Genomic DNA, 20,794 nt, shown 5'->3' with positions numbered 1-20,794 from the left:
AAAAAAAAAAAAAATCACAAATTGGCAGGAAGACCCAGACATATGTGATACCCAAAACTCCTTTTAATTTTTTTAAATGACTATTTCAAGTCAACTGTGTCCCTATACAAGTCAAGACGTTCCAAGTTCCAGTGGCAACTAAGAATTGCAACACTGTATGCAGTAGTCCCCTCGAATCTCTGCAATATGGAGCACAGAGAATTGAGAGACAAAACTGTCTTAAATCTATTTTTGTGGGTTTAGGCCAGATCTTACGTTTCCCACTGCCATTTAATAGATCTGAAGTTTATTTCACAAATTTTCCCCTGAGAAAATAGCTTTACTTTTATGTTAATTTGTGACCTAGAGTAATGACATGTTTGTGCAGCTGTATATTTGTTCTGTTCCTATCAGCATTCTGCTGGTGTGGGCTTCAGAATTCCATCTAGCCTTTTTTCTCTTTTATTATTCATCTAGGACATAAAAACATTCATAGATGCAAGGGCCAGAAGGTGCAACTTTGTGATCTGGTTGGAACTGTGTTTATTTTTATGTTGTATTTTATCTGTTTTGATGGAACTCTGGGGTGAGATTTTCGTAAGTGCCTAAGGGATTTAGCAGCACAAATCCCATTGAAAGTTTGACTACTTTCCTGAACCGCTTTGGCTGAAAGTCACACAGACATCCTCTCCGAGAGCCTGGGAGCACAGTGGCAAGCAGGAATGAAAGCTAAGCTAATACGGTTGCAAAGCATGGTGCTCAACCTTTTCAATTGAAAATTCCATCCTTAATTGTTAAAGCTGTACAGAAGTCAGAGGTAATGTATTAACTCAAGCTGTAGAAATATAATTACCATCATATATCATAGTGCTTTTCAGCTTCCAAACACTGTACAGACATTAATTCACCCTAACACCACATTGTGAGGTTGCGTTTTGCCCTATTTTTCACATGGCAGAGATGTGTGTTTTGGTCCAAAGACACAGAAAGTCACTATCAAAGCTGAGATAAGAACTCAGGAATTTCTGTCTCCTGGTCACTTGCTCAGCCCAAACCTCTCCCTTCCCTGGGCACACAACTCATTGGCAAACTTACCAAATGGGACAATAATGGGGCATGTAATGCTATAGGCCATGATGACGGTGAATACACACAACATCCAGGCATACATTGCTCCAAACTCATACTCAAATGCTTGATGCTAAGGAAAAAACAAACATAAATGTTAGCTTTCCAAGGATTAAACTAGAGTCACAAAGGGAACAATTAAGTTTGCCTCTTCCTTATTCTCTCCTCACAACAGAGGGACGAGTTTGTTTTTTTCTGAGACACCCAGACAAACTAGTAACAGATTCACAAGTGGTATATAAAATTAATTACATGCTTTCAGCATTGTTGTATGCAGTGTTGTAGTCATGTTGGACCCAGGATACAAGAGAAAGAAGTTGAAAGCTTACACAGGACACGCTTGCAGCAAACTGATATTTCTGTCAAGAGAATTCCTCAAGGAGCCTGCCTTCAGTCTCCTCCTTAAATTCAGCTACAGGGAAAAGCTATGTCCAACCACGGGGCAAAAAATCATTGAGCCTGTGCTGCCAGAACTTTGATCTCTATAGCGATGACCGTTTAACCTCTGTGGTGCTGTGTGTTGGCTTTCAGAGCAGGCAGAGCTCGAGAGGTTCAGAGGTTGCAGTTTGGCTTGGTAAATATCCCCAGTGTTTGAGTGGTTAGCTGAACCTCTCAGGCTGGAACCCTAGTACAGAGAGCCTCTCTCACACCCTCAGAGCACAGCAGAGATTAACAGAAGTGAAAGCTAACGAGCTAACCTTTTTCAAACCTCCAAAGAGATCAATTTCATATGAAGTTTTGAGAAAATAGGGAAGAAAGTGGTGGTTAAGGGTGAGTTTAAACTAAGCCTGTTTGCCAACTCCCTAATTAAAGTTCTCATGTTGAGGTGGTGTGGAGACTGAGGACCTGATTTTCAGGCCCCAAGTAAGGACGAATGGGCCCTGAATGGCTTGTTTTAATCCGGGATGGGCTCAAGCTGTACAGTCTCCTAAATATCCACACTGTGCTGCTCAGAGAGGGGACATGTACCTGTTAGTCTGAGCAAAAGAAAGGCCACAAGGAATGACCATAGATGATAATTAGCAGCTGTGAAGGAAGAGGGCACATACTGTTCCTGGGTAAGGACTTGTTGTTTCTTATAGGCTTCTTAGGATTTTATTGCCCCTATGCTATTGAGAGGAGCTCTTATACCTGTTTAATGTTTTTCCTTTCAGCAGGGGACTTGGCCATTATCATGCGTATGGTGTAGAGGATGAGGCCAGGCAAGCGCAGTAGCTCCATCCCATTGCCAATGAAAGCTGAGGCAATCACATAGTTCACAAAGAAGGCTCCCTGGTCAGGCAAGAAGACACATCTACAAGGAAACAGAGTCAGTGACTAGAAGGCAGAGGGTTTGCAATGGGGACAGGTTACATTTGGAAATAGCTCTTCAGAACAAACACTGCAAAGCTTTACAAAAGATGGTTGCAAAATCTGTGATGCAGTGGTTTAATTACAAGTGCCTACTGCTGAATTCTCTACATGCTGTAGTAAGGGCATATTTTGTAGGATGCCATCAAACATGAATCCATAAGAATATAAACAGCATCTGAAATTACACTAAGTTGAAAAGACAATACAGTAGAATCTCGTAGGTGGCTTATATTGGATGAGGGAGTCATTTGATACCTCAAGTTATTGTTGGCGGCAAGAGGTTAGACTAGTGGTTTCTTTCAGCAGAGAAGCCTTAAATATTTGTTTTGCAAACGTGCCTACGAGCCCTAGTCATTGACCAGGATCCCATTGTGCTAGGCGCTATACAAAAATGGAACCAAAAAAACAGCCGCTGCCCAACATCTGCAAATGTTGATCTTCGATACCACTATGCCAAACAACAACATGAAGATTTCTTCTCTTCTAAATCAATTTCTGTAACAACAAGATCTTAGTGCGGTTCTAGGGAAGATGCCTGTTCCAATGATATGGCACAACCTTCAACGTATTGTCTCACTGTGCTCTCTCCCTGTCCCCATCTGTTTGTTGCATCCATCTTCTGTCTTATACTTCGATTGTAAGCTTCTCGGGGTGGGGACTCTCTCTTTGTTATGTGTTTCTCCACAGTGCCCAGTACAAAGGGGCTCTGATCCATGACTCCTCTTCCTAATTATCTAGAAGGAGCTTGCATCCCACCATTCATTCTGAATCCCCACATTATACTATAGAGCATCCATAATGACGCCCATTCATTATGCACTAAAAAAGGTTAGTTGTCAAAAAGACTACACTGAAATATCAGAGGGTAGCTAATACTTACTCCAACCTGACTGTAGAATCAGCCGACTCTCTGTCAAACAGCCAACGGAAGAAAAAATCAAGACTGGAAGAAAGATAGTTAATATCATTCACTCTCCATAGTTCAGCACAGTGGTAACAAAACCAACCAACCAAGCTCTTCTGAAATGGAGAGAGTTTTAACTATATAAACTGCAGTTTACTCTAACCTATCGTAATGACTGAACATTATTCGGTCAAAGGTGAGAACGGAGACTTGGAATCCAATAAAATTGAAGTGTTTCATTTAATGTTCTTGTTTCTAAGTTTTATCTTCAGCAGACACTGTGTCGGAGGCAGACATCCACAGTGCCCAGGGAGACAGCCAGATGGGTGTTACAGGAGCAAAGAAGGTGGGGAACGAAAAGGATAATTTTGTGGCTAAAGCACAAGAGTGGGAGTCAGGAGGTCTGGGTTCTTAGCTCTGCCACTGACTTTCTATGTGACCCTCAGTGCCTTAACCATTTAATCTCTCAATGCCTTATATTTCTTATCTACGGAAAGCAGCTGGAAATACTTTCCAACCTCACAGGGGATTTGTGAGGCCTAATTCCTTATGTGCTTGTCAGTGCTTTGAGATCCTCATATGAAAGGCAATTTAGGGTATTATGGCTACAAAACACAGATTAAAAAAACAACAACAAAAAACAATTATACATCTCTAGGGGGGGCTGTTTAAAAAAACAGAGCAGACCAACTCCAATTATAAAATATTCAAACTTTAAGATACAAGAACAAGGTCAATACCTGGTCAGACCAAGGGAAGGCAAAATCAACACCATGAAGATCAAAAAAATGTACACTTTATGCATCATTATTCTGTTTTCTCCAGACCTACCAAAGAGGAAAAGATTATTGAATAAGAGACTGTTATTGCTAAACACAAGCTTTCATCCTCTTCCAACTCCACTAGTTCTTCTGTCATAAGCGGAGGAATCTATAATGTTTTCTGAACACAAACTAGTTTAGTTATTTTTGAATTTCCCTCCAACTCTTAGTTCAGCTAAGTGAAGTCTCCAAGTATTTTCCCCTTCTCACCTCCAATAAATATATCTTTACATGGACTATAACACTATTCCTTAAGGACCTTGGTTGTAAAATGTCACCTGCTGTGAGAAGTCTGAGTGCCCTTCACTGAGAGGAGAGTGTCCAAGGGCCACCAATGTATCTATAAACCTGACCCAAGCAGGCCCATGTCTCTCTTGATGGAGACATGGAAGTTGTTTCTGATCATTAATCCAGATCATAGCTGGATTAGTGATACCACAGACCTCCACCACAGGTATGTAGACTTGAGACACCTGTCATCTGGATATTCAAGGCTAGTCTCCAAACACATGTGATGCTCACAGCCTCTTGGTTGCTCATATTCAATCTTGTGTTTCAGACAGCATTGTGCCAGTTTCACTAGGGCACTGTGCCAAAACACCACAGATTTAGATGGGCTGCTTGACCAAAACAGTTAGTGTCATCTCTTCTGAGACAACATGGTTTTTATCTAACAAACATCAGTTACAAATGTTACGGGCAAAGGCAGAACAGGAGATTGTTAACTTTGCTCCTATCCATGACAAGCCTCAGATGCAAGTACATCAAGAAATCTGGTGGGCCCAGGTCCATTAGAGCTCCATCTACCAAAAGCAAGAACCCTGCATTTCCCTTAGTACCACTGCAGCCCAGTATGCGTAATCTTAGTGTTCTACGTCAATGTCCCCAAGAACGCTCATTTAAGACAAATGTACGTGACACTCAGTAAGGATGATTTTTCACATACAGATCTAGGGGAAGGTAGTACATTTGTAATTCAGACTAGTCTGTGACAGGTCACCAGTGTCTGTACTCAGAGGTCCAAACAAGCTGTATAGAGAGTTTGCTTCTGAATGACAGAGATTCTGCCAGTCAAGCACTGAGTTTCTCTGTTAAATAGAGGCCTTGCCAAAAAAAAGAAAAGGGGGAGGCCCCCCACAGGGGACAAAAAAAAACCAAACCAAAACAAACAAACAAGACAAGGCTGGGTGCTATTCATTGGATCTACTACAAAACAGGGAAAATTCCTTGACTGTTTATCAAGAAGACCTATTAGACTGTGGAATAATCTGCCAATGGCTAAAGCTCTCGACAGAGGATAAACTTCCCTGTACTGGGCAAGGAATGGACTAGACGGGGCTTAATAGGTCTTTTCCAGCTATAATTTTTATGAAGTTTACCCATTTTCTCCAGTTTTCCCAGCAACTCACTTTATGGGACAAGGTTAAAAAGAAAGGAAAATCGATTGCTTACTTTGTCCAGTGGGATTCCAATAACGTTGAGTAGTACACAATTGTCGGTAGCAGAGATGAAAAGGACCACAGGAGGAGCGTTGGGAAGAACTGACTAACAATAGGATTCTTTATAAAAAAAAAAAATTAAAAAAAAGTAAAGACAGGTGCAAATATTCTAATACTATTGTGGCTGAAGAACAGATGCTGCAGAAATTAGTTTTTATAGGTAAGCAACCCATTTATATTAGAGCTGGACTTAGGAAACTATGTTCTGATACAGATTAGGGTTCAGTTAGCATTCAGAGTTTGGGTACAAGGCAAAACCAGAGCCAGTGTTTGAGGTTAGATTCCAAGATACTGAAATCTCACAGTTCATGTGAAATTTCAGCTGGAACTGAACTGGAACCAGATGTAGATACCTTCCTGGTTTTGGATCCAACTTGAACCAAAACGTAAGACTGAAGTTTTATTTTAGAGTTTCAGATTGGAGTTGTCATCCCCCCACACATATAATTCTAAACTTTAAAAGGAGTTTGGATTGGAGGTTCTGTTTTTTGGTCCAAGTTACTATATTTTAAGTTATATAGTTCATGTAAAATAAAAATGTATCTTAAACAATTAAAATTTATGATCACAGAAAGTTTCAAGTGAACAGATTTCAGGCTAATCCTTATCAAGAAACATCAACAACAACAAAAACAAATTATGAGGACATAGTTTTTTAAAATCTGCATCAGTTTCAGCCCTTGCTGGGGATTTGAACTGGATGAGATTGACTAACACATAGACATGGATGCTTCTCAATTGGTGTAAATTGGTGCAACTCCACTGGCTTCAGCTTACACCAGCTGATAATGTTGTCCATACGGTCTTAGTGTAAAGACACATCATCCTTGCCAGCTCACTTCCTTGTTCACTAACACATTTTGATATTGGTAAAAAGAAAAGGAGGACTTGTGGCACCTTAGAGACTAACCAATTTATTTGAGCGAAAGCTTTCGTGAGAGCTTACGCTCAAATAAATTGGTTAGTCTCTAAGGTGCCACAAGTACTCCTTTTCTTTTTGCGAATACAGACCAACACGGCTGCGACTCTGAAACCTTTGATATTGGTGTAATACTAAACTCAAAAAACAAGTGATACTCACATTAAGGTAATGAATAGGTTTGGTGACATTGAACTTGTCCATGGTGGAGATGATTATGGAAGGAGTAGTCAGAAAAAACAGCACAATAAAAAGGAGCAAATTAATGCAAAACCATCTAAACCACCACCTTAGCCCATGCACTGAAAAATTGTTCCTGTCAAGCAAAAGGACAGAAAAGAAAACAATCAGTAAGTCTTTTGCTGGTGCACAGATATTCAAACTGTCAAGTGACAGGTGATTTTTTTAAAAAAATTGGGCTTTTCATAGAACTAGAAATCATAATACAAAAACACAGAAATTCACTAACCAAGCCCAAATTGCCACCAGTTATTAATTAGTAAATGAAAAATTAGCATAATTGCATGGGCTGGACTGCTGGAGAGTCACTTTTTATCCTTGTGTAATCAATAAAATGAAGCCAAATTAAAAACCTTTTCCAGTTTGGGCTTTCTTTGGGGTGTTTTAATAGATGGAATTTTCTCCAGGTTTTATAAAACCAAATTGATATCACTAAAGGATCAGTTGTTCCTTACAACAATTTGCAACAGAACATCTAGCTGAAGACAATAGAGGTATTCATGTTTGAAGTATTGCGGAGTTTTTAGGAATTCTAAACAGCAGGGCCAGTGGGATCACTGGTCAAGTACCAATAGCGATGTCTAAGTGTCTTTAAGATGCTCAGCTGCTATGGTGATGGGGGCCATATAAGCAACTAAGTACATAACTGGTAATGTCTTAAATATCCTAAGTTTTTTTATTTTATAGCATGAACACCAACTAAAAGTAAAATCCATTCTTGCCCTATGGTCTCTCCAAATGTCATTTCTTTCCTTGCCATAACATATAGCTTTTGTAGTTTGACTTATGTTCGTATTTTAAACAACAGAAAAGTAAACATGGCATCAGCTAAGAAAAGCCTAAAGTGTTAAAGAAACATAATTGGTAATGTGGTGGAGGAATGGAGGTGGGAAGGAAAAATGGTAGCCCTTTTCCTTGAATGATGAAGTGAAGTGCACTTTCACCAAAATAAAACAGAATTAGAAAGCCTTTCAGCACTTGAGAATCACTTAGCCCACCACTAAAATGCAGCCACCTCTGGGATGAAATGGTATTGCTGTTTGCCAGAACACAGCTACAATACACAGGGAGTTTAACACAGGAAGTGACAAACGCCAGGAGGAATTTGAGTAGGCAGAATAATTCTGGAATCTGATCTAGAAATTGTGGATCTGTAATGACTATAAAAGTTGAGAGCTTAGTTTTATGCATTACCTAACACGGCACATGCAACACCATGTCTGAAGTCAGTCACAGTAGCATTGTCTAGTGGTTAGAGGTGGTGGAATCTCCTTCCTTAGAAAGTTTTAAGGTCAGGCTTGACAAAGCCCTGGCTGGGATGATTTAATTGGGGATTGGTCCTGCTTTGAGCAGGGGTTGGACTAGATGATCTCCTGAGGTCCCTTCCAACCCTGATATTCTATGGTTCTAGAACAGAGGTCTGGGAGACTGAACACCTGAGTTCTAGTCTCAGCTCCAACAATGACTCACTGTACAGACATGAGTAAGTACTTAACCTCTGTGCCTCATCCTGTCCTTCTAGGAAAATACCTCCCTACCTCACAATGGTGTTAGGAGTATTCTTTCTGAAATGCTAGGTGTAGGGCCCTACCAAATTCATGGTCCATTTTGGTCAATATCACAGTTAAAGGATTTTTAAAATTGTAAGTTTCATGATTTCAGTTGTTTAAATCTGAAATTTCACAGTGTTGTAACTGTAGGAATCCTGACCCAAAAGGAGTTGTGGGGGTGGTGGGGAAGGGGTCATGGTACTGCTACCCTTACTTCTGAGCTGCTGCTGCTGGTGGCAGTGATGCTGGGCAGCTGGAGAGCGGTGGCTGCTTGTCGGGAGCCCAGCTCTGAAGGCAGAGCCACTGCCAGCAGCAGCAGCACAGAAATAAGGATGGCCTGGTATGGTACTGCCACCCTTCGTTCTGTGCTGCTCCCTGTAGAGCTGGGCCCTCAGTCAACAGCTACCACTCTCCGGCCACCCAGCTCTGATGGCAGCAGCGCAGGAGTAAGGGTATTGCCATCCTTACTTCTGTGCTGCTGCTTGTGGGGTGCTGCCTTCAGAGCTGGGCACCAGGCCAACAACTGCTGCTCTCCAGCTACCCGGCTCTGAAGTCAGCACAGAATTAAGAGTGGCAATACTGTGACCCCCCCTAAAATAACCTTGCAACCCCCATGCAACTCCCTTTAGGGTCAGGACCCCCAATTTGAGAAATGCTGGTTTCCCCCCGTGAAATCTGGTCTTTTGTGTGCTTTTACCCTGTATTATACAGATTTCACAGGGGAGAGACCAGATTTCATGGTTCGTCATGCATTTTTCATGGCCGTGAATTTGGTAGGGCCCTAGCTATTGAGTACTTCCCCACCAACATCACCACTGCTGACTCAGAGGGAAGAATGTCACCTACTTAACTAGCAGTGTAACTATCTGCAGTACTGAGGCATTCCTTGGGGGTCTCCAATCCAAGTACTGACTAAACCTGACCCTGCTCACTGTAGCTTACCAGAATTGTGTAATTCACAGGTCAAGGTACCATGGTTTCAAAAATGAAAGGTACAAACCACACCGTTAAATTATAAGAAGCTAGAATCTGTATTTTATCCTGATGGTAGAATTGCAGTTATGGAGAAAATAAACCTCTGGAGTACCAAAAGTCAGATGGAACAACACTGCATTTTTAAATGGATGCTCCAATATTAAAGAGGATTCTAACATTAAAAAGAATCACAAGTTAAAAGGGAGCAGACTTTAATATATATGTATTTAATAAGGATATTTTGCAATAAATCATGGTTCAACACTTCTACAGTATTATGAATAAATATGTTATCGAAAACTCCCTGTGATTTTTTGGTGGACAGTGAGGAAGTCACAAAAAATCAGTGTCTCATAATTAAAGTTAAGATTTTGTCACGGATATTTTTAGTTAAAGCCACAGACAATAAAGAAAAATTCAGGGAAGCCCTTGACCTGTCCGTGGCTTTTACTAAACATATCCTTGACAAAATGGGGAGCTCAACTGTGGGGTCCCCACATCGCCTGCAGAGGCTGGGCAGGGGTTCTCCTGCTGCCTGCAGCGGCCGAGAGCTTCAGGGGGACCCGCGCTGCCACTCCTGAGCTGCGGCCAGGAGCTGGGGGGTACCCCCCTGCTGCCCATGAGCTGGGGCTGAATTCACAGAGGTCACTGGAAGTCACGGATTCCATGACCTCCGTGAAAAAATCTGTAACCTGCATTATGAGTAAGGCTACATCACATGCAAGCCACTTGCACGGTAACTGGCAAGATTTCACTGATCTTTGGTGTACCGCTCTAGCTTTTGAATATGACAGGAAGGGAAGAAAAAGCAATTCAACACTGTTTGAATATTTTCGACTCCCTCCTCCCCACAAGTGGCACATAATGCCTGGGAAATTTACTGATAGCAATAAGATTCTAAAAGAATGTTTCAGTATACAGTGGGTTCAGCTATTGCTAAAATCTGGCAGCTAATACTAGAAGTCAGATACTTTTATAATACTTAGCACTAATACAGGGCTTTTTCATCCACACATCTCACAAAAACAGGTATGTATTATCCCCATTTTCCATATGAAAAAGCTGAGGCACAGGTGTTAAGGGGACGATTTTCAGAGGTGCTGAGTGACCATAGCTCCCATTGATTTCCAATTGTCCCTGAAGTCAATAGAAGATATAAGTACGCACAACCTTTGAAAAATATCAGGTCATAAGTGACTTGCCAAGGTCAACTAAGCATTTCAGTGTTAGAGCTGGCAACAGGACCCAGATATCCCGACTCCCAGTGTTGTGTTCAATCAACGAAACCACAAGTGTTCAGTGTGACAATGGTTCAAATTCTCAATATCTGGGTAAAAAATAATTTTCTTCGGGGGAGAAAAATAACCCAACCCCTCCAATTCCATATTTATATTCTGGATTATAAATTGATGTAAAGTGATCAAGAATTTTACCAACAAATATTCTCTGGATAGGTGGCATATGTAACATTCCAGTTTAAAGTGCAGAGTTCTTTGCTGTAGGCTGATGGTTGAGGTTCCCCTTTACATTTAAAACTCTGGCATTTGCAGGCATTGAAGTCTTTCAGAATACTGCAATAAAGAAAAAACAGTGTAGTTTTACAGCTAGAAATGTCACATGTTTAAGCAGGGAGATTGCCACTAAAGCGAAAGGCTTTTATCACACCCTCTTGAGACAGTATTTTGGACTTCACCATCACGTCACACATACATATAATAGTCATAATTTAAACCAAAAGAAAAGGAGTACTTGTGGCACCTTAGAGACTAACAAATTTATTAGAGCATAAGCTTTCGTGGGCTACAGCCCACTTCATCGGATGCATAGAATGGAACATCTAGTTTGGCAACTTCCAACGTGTGTGTGTGTGTGTGTGTGTGGGTATTTTCTTACTATATGTTCCATTCTATGCATCCGACGAAGTGGGCTGTAGCCCACGAAAGCTTATGCTTTAATAAATTTGTTAGTCTCTAAGGTGCCACAAGTACTCCTGTTCTTTTTGCGGATACAGACTAACATAGCTGCTACTCTGAAACATATACAAATATCAGCCAGGGAAAGAGGAATTTTTCCCTTACGGCAATAATAGTATTGCCATAAAACTTCCACACCCTGCAGCAAAAGATATTTAATTAGTGACTGCTCTTGTTCTCGTTTTAACAATGCAAGCACCATCTGAAGTAAAATTTAGTATCCTCAGTATGTGATGCCCAAGCATCATGATGATGAAGCTTCCACATGAATCAAAGCACCTTAATCCTGGCTTGCAACACCTTTGCTATTCCACTACTGTTTTCTCTGGAGCAGTGACTGCCATTGGTACTCAACTGCCTGGTCATTTGATGTGGAACTCTTATTCACATATAATATAACCCAGGTTCCAGAAGAAAAAGTCCATTGCATCGACCCAAAACTAAATGAAACCACCAAACAGACTGCAACATCTTTTTCAGTTCCTCTTGGTAGCGCTAATCAGAAATTCAAGTACAAGCTCCCTGACACCTCAAACTCCCACAAGAAACCCCACATCCTACACCTCTTCAAACCCACATTCAAGACCGGCTATACAGCATGACCTGAAAGTCAAGAGATTATGGATATTTTGACAAAAAGGGGGCATGAATGTCAAAGCTGAGGGGCCCACAGAGAATGCTTTGTGGTCCTATAGGAACCACATTTTTATAAAATAAAGACCTTGATCTCCTTCCTTAATCCTCTTCGAGAGCCTGTTAATAAGAGACAGGTAGACAGCTAATAGCCCACTAAGAACAATGGGACTAAATTAATTTTCCCTACCAATGACCCAATTCAGCAATGCTGAGCATGATCACTCCCACTGAACTCAATGGGAGTTGAGGGTGCTTAGCAACTTCCAGGATCAGGTCAATAAATATCTATAACTATAGTAAACGTCAAGCATATATTGAGTTAGAAAATGTAAGTTGCAGAGCTGAACTATGAGGGTTGAGCAGTGTGCTGCAAACAGAAGGGATTTTGAAAGAACATGAAGTTGTGTCAAGTAACCCTCTCTCCTTTCATCACAGTTAGCAGTAACATCGTTACTTAACAGTATCATATTCAGACTTTTGCCTAACACCGGCCCTTGTACGTTTCTGTATCTTTAGGGCTCTCTGAATTGAGTTTATTCATCATCCCAGTAATCTGGATATTAATAACTAAAAAGAAAGCAAAGTTCCTATGTATGTAAATTTATACAAATATATACTTTAGCACCCTGCATTGGTGCAAAGTTCACTGAAGTCCTATTTATCTACAGAACAGATGTAAGACAGCCAGCACAAAAATCTCCATGCTACCCTGTCAATGTTCCACACCCCTAGTGTGCAGGGTGTACCTACAAAAGACAGGATAGTTTGGTGTCTATGGCCAATTCAATTGCTGACTTCTCCTTTGTTGAAGCTACTAACAAGGGTGCTAGTTTGCACTACTGTGATGGTGGTTTGGTGATTGGGTCATCTGCTTACTAGAAAATGAACGGAGATCAGTAACTTATTTGTCATAAACCACCTATTTGGGTCCAAGATTCACTTAGATTGGAATTCAGACTAGATGAAAGGCTCTTTATCCCATGAAGTCCCAGACCCATCCAGTTCCTTGCTAGGCTGATTTCTAATTCAAAGTCTGGGGACTATGTGCATCTCTGGGAAAGCATACAAGTTAGCAAAATAAACCAAATTGAGAAAGTGGATGAAGAAAGAGAAACTGACTTAGGTGTACAAGTTACACAAGTAAGGGCTTGCTCAATCATAACTATGGTGTTCACAAAACAAAAAGATATACTACACAAAACTTACTATGTTGCCATGGATTTCTCCTGGAACGTTACGAAAGCCATTCCCAGTGGGCTATCATGAACAGTTTGTTCCTCTTTCAAGTACTCCTCCAGCAGCTTATTTGTCACTTGGGTATAGTAATCTATAGCATCTACCTGTTGGAAAATTGATTCCTGTTGCATATCTATACCAAATGGCTCATACATTCATCAAACACAAGCTCCACAAACTGCAGTCCCTCCTCCCATTCCATGGATTACAAATCACATTGTGGTGTGGAATAAAAACAGGAAGTTTTTCTTGCACTATAGTGAGGTACCAGCAAGACCACACTTCAAATGTTCTTGGCAATTCTAGTTGCCACTTGCCAGGACGGATGTTGCAGAAATTGAAACTTGCAACAAAGAGGATGATAAATTCTTTGCACAAATCAGGAAGTTTCCTGTAAGCTTTGCCATGTTTTTGTTGCAGTTTTACATTGTTCTGGCTAATAATTCAGTGATAGAAACTATCCCTTACCCTTTCACATCCTCTGATTTCACAACAGCAGAACTGACCAAATGGCTTTGGGTTGATTCGGACCTGCCTGCCATTCTTCTCATGCAGGTGCGTAAAATACATCAGACTTTTTTCTGCCTTTTTTCTGGATAAAAAAAAATACATACATAAGATTTTGCAATGGAACAGTAGATTCACAATAACAAACCTAAGGAGAGTATAATCCTGGGAGAAACAAAGTTAGCCCAAGGATTGATAAAGAAACGTCGTATGAATAGACGAGACAAGGAATAAACCTACACTCCCTTCTTCCTTCTCCCACCCCCCAAAAATAAATAAAATCTCCACATAAAACATTCTGGCTGCTGCTTTTAAGTCGTTGGTACAAATAACAGGGTTCTCTTCAGTTCTTTATTTTCACTAAAATAAGAGCATCTTCAGTAATACTAGTGCTTATTTCCAGAATTATTTCAGAATTACAGTTAATTTAGAATGCCAGACCAGATCTAATCTAGAACTGCCTGCACTGCACTCAGGACATTCACTATAGATTACCCTGGGTTCACTGTATTTAACAAATTCCTTCTTAAAATACTAAGTACCAAGGAATAGAATTTTGTGGTGCAGGGCAAGAGTCAAAGTCTCGCCTTGAACTATGTGCCAGATTTTGGAAAGATACTTCAAGGATGATGTTTTTTTTGTTTTTCCCCCTTTTGCTTTATTTAAAAAAAAAACAAAAAAAACAGTATGACTTCTGTTCTAGTTTTCTCACCCAGCTACAAGTTTCAATAGATTCAGCACTGCTTATCCATTGAAAGTGCTGGATCCATTGAGTTTTCAGTATACACAAGTTTAAAGAAAGTTACATTCTTCCAGACCAGGGCTACCTCAGCGAACCTTTCCACAAAACCAAGGTGTCTGGAGGACAATCTGGCTTTTGTTACTGAGTATAACTCCTTCTGCGTGTGCCTAGCCTCACTGTGCTGGGAACCAGAGTCCCAAAGTTAATAATTCAAAACTAAGGTTTTGTATCTTGACAATCACTATACTGCCATGTCAAATCACCAAGTCAGCGCAACTAATTCATGTGAGGCATGTAGCAAGCACCTACTGGAGATGCAAAACCAGAAGCAAAACCCCCAGTTCTGAATGCCCCTGAGCAGTCTTTAAATTTAGATCTGAATTCACCTGGTCAGGTTCATCTCTGGCATCTACAAGCTTTCTGCTATATTTTCAATAAAGCTTAGCATTGTTTCTATAGAACTATAATAAACATAGCTAGAATATAAACACAGGTAACCTTTCATTGTGCAAACTGGTAAGCCTAGCTACATCATAACACAGCTGGACCTCTAGCACTTTACAGGTCGGATACGCAGCACTGAAAAGGAAGAGAGACATGTTAGAAGAGAGTGGACTCTATGGAGAATGTCTCATAAGGTTATCACTGATTTCTAATTAACGTCAGAATCAATCATTTAGCTCCCAACACAAACTCCTGACAAACAGATATGGGAGAACTGGAAACAGTTGCTGTAATTTAATTTACAGTGATTATGATTAACAGGACACAAACTGCTCTGCTTTCAAGCAAAGGCCAGGTGAGAGCATGAAAAAAATTAGTGTGACTATGCAGCCACTTCCTTGGCATTAAAATTAAAAACAACTAACTTTTCTTTTCCGTTTGAAAAACTGATAATTTGCGTTCTATCCTCTGAATCTGAAAAAAGCAGATTAATAAAATTTTTCCAGAGATGGAAATTCAGGTTTTAAGTAGCTTAAAAACAAGGAGAGGTCTAGTCTGGATAGTTAAAACTGCCATGACATTGCTTTAAATCCCTTTCCCTACACACACTAGTTCTTGCCTTACATGAAGTGGTTTTCTATAGCCTCCTTCTCTGCATTTTTGGGAAGGCCAGTTATAAACAGTGTGCGCCTGACCTGTAGAAGAAAAAAAATCTCAGTTTCTCACAACAACCAGAAGGAAGAGAGCCCAAAGGAACATGGGCTGGGGGCGGAACCTATGACACAGCACATCAAAATATCTTTACTAAATAAACAAACAGAATGGAAAACAGAAGACCAACTTCTGACTTCAGTCGGTGCTACATCCACTTACAACAGCACTGAACTTGGCCCTATATTGGCAACAGGCCAAAACAAAATCTCAGGTGTGTTTTTATTCCTCTTGTGATTTACTCTACCTGGTCTTTCTGGCTGTGATTAGAACCTATTATATTAGAGCATTTACCTTTTATGGATTCATTCACATCTATTGACATTTTGGCAGAGTGGGAAAGTATTTTTGTATTTGATTTTTCAGCATTTTCCCCTTCAAACGTGCTGCATATTTCTCTGAGTAAATGAACTTACTGTGTTTTCCTCTTTATACTTGATGTACATGGTGTGATGTCTCATGAAGACAAGAGTCAAAATCAGGTAAATAACAGCAAAAACAGTGTGCAACCAAAGAAGATTGTTGCTGTGGAACATAACATTTAAGAATATTAGAAGTGAATGGAATTTAGAGCCACATTTGCATGGGTAACTATTAAAATGCTATTAAGAATACAACAGTTCATCAGGCATTAGGGTAGGAAAACTGGTCTCTGATTGGCTGATAGCTGGTTTTGCCTATGCAAGTATCTGATCTAACCATGTGACTTACCAGCCCATTATTTAGAAACAGCAGCTCTCCAAAGAATGCAACTATTCTAGGAGCTCCACATTTTTTGGGTAGCCTTTGAGCATATGCCTTCTTGTCCAGCTGTGTATAGGCACACTTTAACATACATCTGATTTATAGACAACTTTTCTGTAGATATTACAATTCACTGCATTAAGTAACTAGCTGAATTCTCCATGACCCCAATTCTTACCCAAATCTAAAACAGGATTTTGGTTGACCAGAAGAATTGAGAGAAACAGAATGACTTATGGTCTGTATTAGGTTAATAACTGACCATTTGAGGAAAGATGAGTGAAATGGAATGAAATAAAAAAATAATACACATAATAATATACATATCTAACGTAACAGCATATGCAACCTTAACTCTGCTGAACTCCCTTACCGTCTGTGTTTGTCAGCCTCTCTTTCAAAACTTACATAACAAAATGTGTATTGTCAACAATCTGCTTATCTGTAATAGGATCAGTAATTAAAATATGGTTTCAAAGCCTCTATTTGAAGACGGATAAGACAGACAGATTTCTATACTTTAAACTTTTTTAAATACCCATTTATAAGTATTATGTTGCTTAAAAAATGTAACAAGTTGTCAATTACCCTAGCTGGACATTTTAGGAATGGGATTTTTTTTTTAAGATGAGATCAATACATAATAGAATTATGTATGTGTTTAGTCATCCAACTATTTTTTATGGCATTTCTGCAAATGCATGACTGATTTTAATAGTCTTCTCAAGAGAGACAGGCACATAAGTTTGGGGTAAGAAAGAATTTTAATTAATTAAACCATACATTCTATTAAAACTGTGAGATCAAAACAATACTGACAAGTATGGTCTCTTCTGGCGTGGAAATTTCTGCCAGCAACACTGCTACATCAACATCTATTATTCAAGGGAAGTATATGGTCTAGTAGAAGCAGATTTTAGAAACCAGGACTCCAGGTTTCTCTTTCCCGCACCTTAACTGTCTTGCTATGTAGCCTCAAGTGAGTCGCATAACTTCTGTTTCAGTTTACACACCCATAAAATAGCAATAAATAATAATATCACCATGCATGTTGTAAAATGTAATTAATATTTTTAGGACCAAGGAAAGCCTCAGAAAGGCATAATATTTCTAGCAAATATAAAATACAATCTAATACTTTCCAACGTTTACTTACCCAGTTTGTAAATTTGCTATAGTTGTTCTCCCAAAACTATAAGGATCTTTATCTAAAAAAAGGACAACACATGGTATATTTATCTGGTGCAGCATTCATATGAAAAGTGTAAGGAAATAAAATATAAAACTTCAAAAAGAAATGTATTTATGTTTATTGTTAATGTTCATCACATTTAATGTTAATAAATAGACATAAATAAATAAAAAGACAGATACTTAATGCTGGCCTAACCATGGTTTTATTTTAAAATGGAGTAAAAGAAGAAGAAGAGATATTGCATTCAGCCTGCAAAGGGAAACAGCAGCTAATTTTTTAACATTTGGACGTTGGATATCTACAGGTTTGCAAAAAAAAAAATCTGTTGGGGACTAGTCCAATTTCCCACCTTTACTGATGTTTTACCTCAAATATTTGTTCAAATTACAGAAACTTATTATTTCTACAACTGTACTGACAGCATCACTAATCGTGATAACAAGGAAGTAGACAATCCAAAGAAACTCTGGTTTGTCAGGGAAAAGAAAGAAAAAAAGAGTAATAGCATTTCTGGAATACAAAAAATACAACCCCATGACTAAGGCTCCGTGTTTGTCACAGAAATCATGGATTCTGTGACATTCCGTGACCTCCATGGACTTCTGCAGCAGCCTGGTGTGGCTGGCCCAGGAGCTGCCTGAGCAGCTCAGACAGCCCCTGGGCCAGTTGCAATGGCTGCTGCTGGGACAGTCTCGGGCCCCTCAACCCTCCAGCAGCAGGAGTTTGGGTGTGGGGAAGGCTCAGGGCTGGGGACTGGGGTACAGGGCAGGGGAGAGCTCCCTAGAAGGACAAACAGGAACTCCCCTTCCCCTAGCTCCATGTGCTGCCTCCACCCACAGGCACCACCCCCACAGCTTCCATTGGCCGCAGTTCCCAATCAATGGGAGCTGAAGAACCGGGATTTGGGGCGGAGTGGAGACATGTGGAGGTAGGAGCTGGGTATGGAGCCTGCCTCAGCCCCATCAACCTACACCCACGGTATCGCCCACCCAGGCCGTAACTTCGTACCCACCCCCCCAAGCACCCACGGCTCCCCCAGGTCTCCCCCCCTCCAAGTTTTAGTCAGGGGTATATAGTAAAAGTCATAGACAAAAATTCACAGCCCGTGAATTTTTGTTCACTGCCTGTGACCTGTCCATGACTTTTACTAAAAATACCTGTGACTAAAACGTAGCCTTACCCATGACCTTCCACCACAGGTTGGATAAAACACTTAATCACATCACAAGGTTAGCTACTCTCTAAACCACCAGAGCAAAAAGCACCATGAACATACAAAAGTGACAAATTTTTGTCCACCTAGTATGCTACACATTGTGGCTACTCAGAACTTAATGCAGCAGCATGACCAGAACTTGATCCTCCTATTCCAAAAAGGACAGGCCCCCCTGCCACTTGAGCTAAAAGAGAATCTCTGTCAGCAGTAGAGGGCCTGACACAGTTGAGCAGTTCCAACTCCACCCAATGGAGGGCAGTAGTGTGCATGCACACACACAAACACACCCATATTACAATATGTTTGTTGAGTCATACAAACATAGAATTGCTACACAAGAACAGGGAAATAAACCATGTTGTCTGTCATCCTATTTCTGACAGTGGCCTTTGCCAGATGCATCTAGCTGCATAGTATTACACTGCAGACTGGGGGACTACGTTTATCCAGTTTATCACAATAGGAGGTATCCTGAAAGCTCTGACAGTAACACAGAATACACCCGTCTTCAGGAGATAAAAAGATTTTCTTACCAAGTAAGTCACCTGAAAGATTGACAGGCAATATGATACAAACAGACAAAATGCTGACAGCAACCAGCAGGCAAATGATGTGGCGCTGAAAGGCGAGGTAGTGCATGGCATCATCACCACACTTCTCACGAATCTCTTCGTCGCTACACCATGGACAAAAAGGCAGCAGGTCAGTCCGGATGCTTTACCAGTTGGATTGTGCTTATAAATACTGACTTCTAAATATGCCCTATAACCTCTACCTTCTACTAAACTCTGAGAACTGAAAGACCAATATGGGGTGGTTTATTGTAAATGTGAGAAACAAGGTAGGTGAGGTAATATCTTATAGCACATACCTTCCACCAATAAAAGTTGGTCCAATACAAGATATTACCTCACCTACCTTGTCTGTCTCATATCATGGGACCAACACAGCTACAACAATACTGCAAAGAAATAAAAGAAATGTAACATTTTAGTATTAAAAGGATCTTTATGCTGATATTAATAATCACTAATGACAGGTTATTCTGAAATCCAAATAGGCATTTACAGCAACATTCACATGTATATCTTCAACTGAATACACAGCAAAAGACACAGAGAACTAGAAAAATGCTTTGTGCCACCAAAGGGGAAGAAGGGATTTTATTTTGATTGCCTTCTACTGACCCATCTGGGGTATGGAATACACAAAGAATGAAACTAGGTCAGCAAAATTCTGTTCCTTTGGGCTGGCAATATTTTTGCAAGTAAAATTCTCATTATCAGCCTGGAAAAAGATGGATAAACATATTTTGCACCTACGTTGCTTTTCCATGCCAGTTTTGCAAGACTGAATTCAACTTAGACCTTAATATCTGGGACGGGGCTCCTACAGCAGAAGTATACTCTGCCCCAGGGAAGACTGAGGAGGAAGGTGACTACAGGTTAGTCTTAGACCCACTCCCAACCAATTAAGGAAAGGCACGGAAGAGCTTTGCAAGGAACCACATTTACTGTCAGGAGGACAAAAATCAGTCCAACATGGGTTCTTGGGAGGGGGAGAATAAATGAGAAAAATGGAGGACAACATGGAAAAGGAGCCCCAGAGAATTCCCTATTACCCACCCTCAACAATTTCCTTAAGAAGATCTGTTTACTCAAATAGGACCCCCCCCAAAAAAATTATGATTTCCTAGGCAGATAGGTATGAAGAACCAATATCAAATCTTTAATATTCAAGTACTGAGAAACTGTTCCGGGGATAGACCCATTCCCTCTTTACTGAAGCACCAATTCTGTAAGGAGAACCTCGTGGGCAGACCTCTGTGCCTGCTTAGAGCCCCACTGGCTTTACTGGGGGTCTGCTTACATGGTTCTCTTTGAAGAATGGGAGCTTACAATCCTAGACCTACCTCATGCTCCCAGACTTCAATGGGAGCCAGTTTGGGCTCATATACTGTCAGTTCTATCCCTACGCATTATGCCTTGATACAGTCTATCACTTTCCATCTTTGAAACTGTC

General features: G+C 40.4%; 1 protein-coding gene across 6 annotated transcripts in view; it reads right to left on the bottom strand.

Annotated features, from left to right (window-relative positions):
* Window positions 1–20,794, bottom strand: part of TMEM63A (transmembrane protein 63A) — a 38,898-nt gene that overhangs the window by 4,064 nt on the left and 14,040 nt on the right. For all 6 annotated transcript variants that reach the window (XM_048843327.2, XM_048843328.2, XM_075127053.1 and 3 more), the window contains 14 exons: window positions 19,306–19,448; window positions 17,518–17,569; window positions 16,034–16,142; window positions 15,531–15,601; window positions 14,961–15,041; window positions 13,682–13,805; window positions 13,184–13,317; window positions 10,802–10,939; window positions 6,766–6,919; window positions 5,638–5,744; window positions 4,105–4,191; window positions 3,341–3,403; window positions 2,239–2,401; window positions 1,075–1,180 (listed from right to left, as the gene is read on the bottom strand). In XM_048843327.2, coding sequence (XP_048699284.2) covers window positions 1,075–1,180; window positions 2,239–2,401; window positions 3,341–3,403; window positions 4,105–4,191; window positions 5,638–5,744; window positions 6,766–6,919; window positions 10,802–10,939; window positions 13,184–13,317; window positions 13,682–13,805; window positions 14,961–15,041; window positions 15,531–15,601; window positions 16,034–16,142; window positions 17,518–17,569; window positions 19,306–19,448 — 1,532 coding nt within the window. The remainder of the gene's footprint in view (window positions 1–1,074; window positions 1,181–2,238; window positions 2,402–3,340; window positions 3,404–4,104; window positions 4,192–5,637; window positions 5,745–6,765; window positions 6,920–10,801; window positions 10,940–13,183; window positions 13,318–13,681; window positions 13,806–14,960; window positions 15,042–15,530; window positions 15,602–16,033; window positions 16,143–17,517; window positions 17,570–19,305; window positions 19,449–20,794) is intronic.

This window comes from Caretta caretta, chromosome 3, assembly GCF_965140235.1.
Source record: "Caretta caretta isolate rCarCar2 chromosome 3, rCarCar1.hap1, whole genome shotgun sequence".
Classification (NCBI taxonomy): domain Eukaryota; kingdom Metazoa; phylum Chordata; order Testudines; family Cheloniidae; genus Caretta; species Caretta caretta.
Note: the sequence above shows the minus strand (reverse complement) of the source record. Positions and strands in the feature narration are given on the sequence as shown.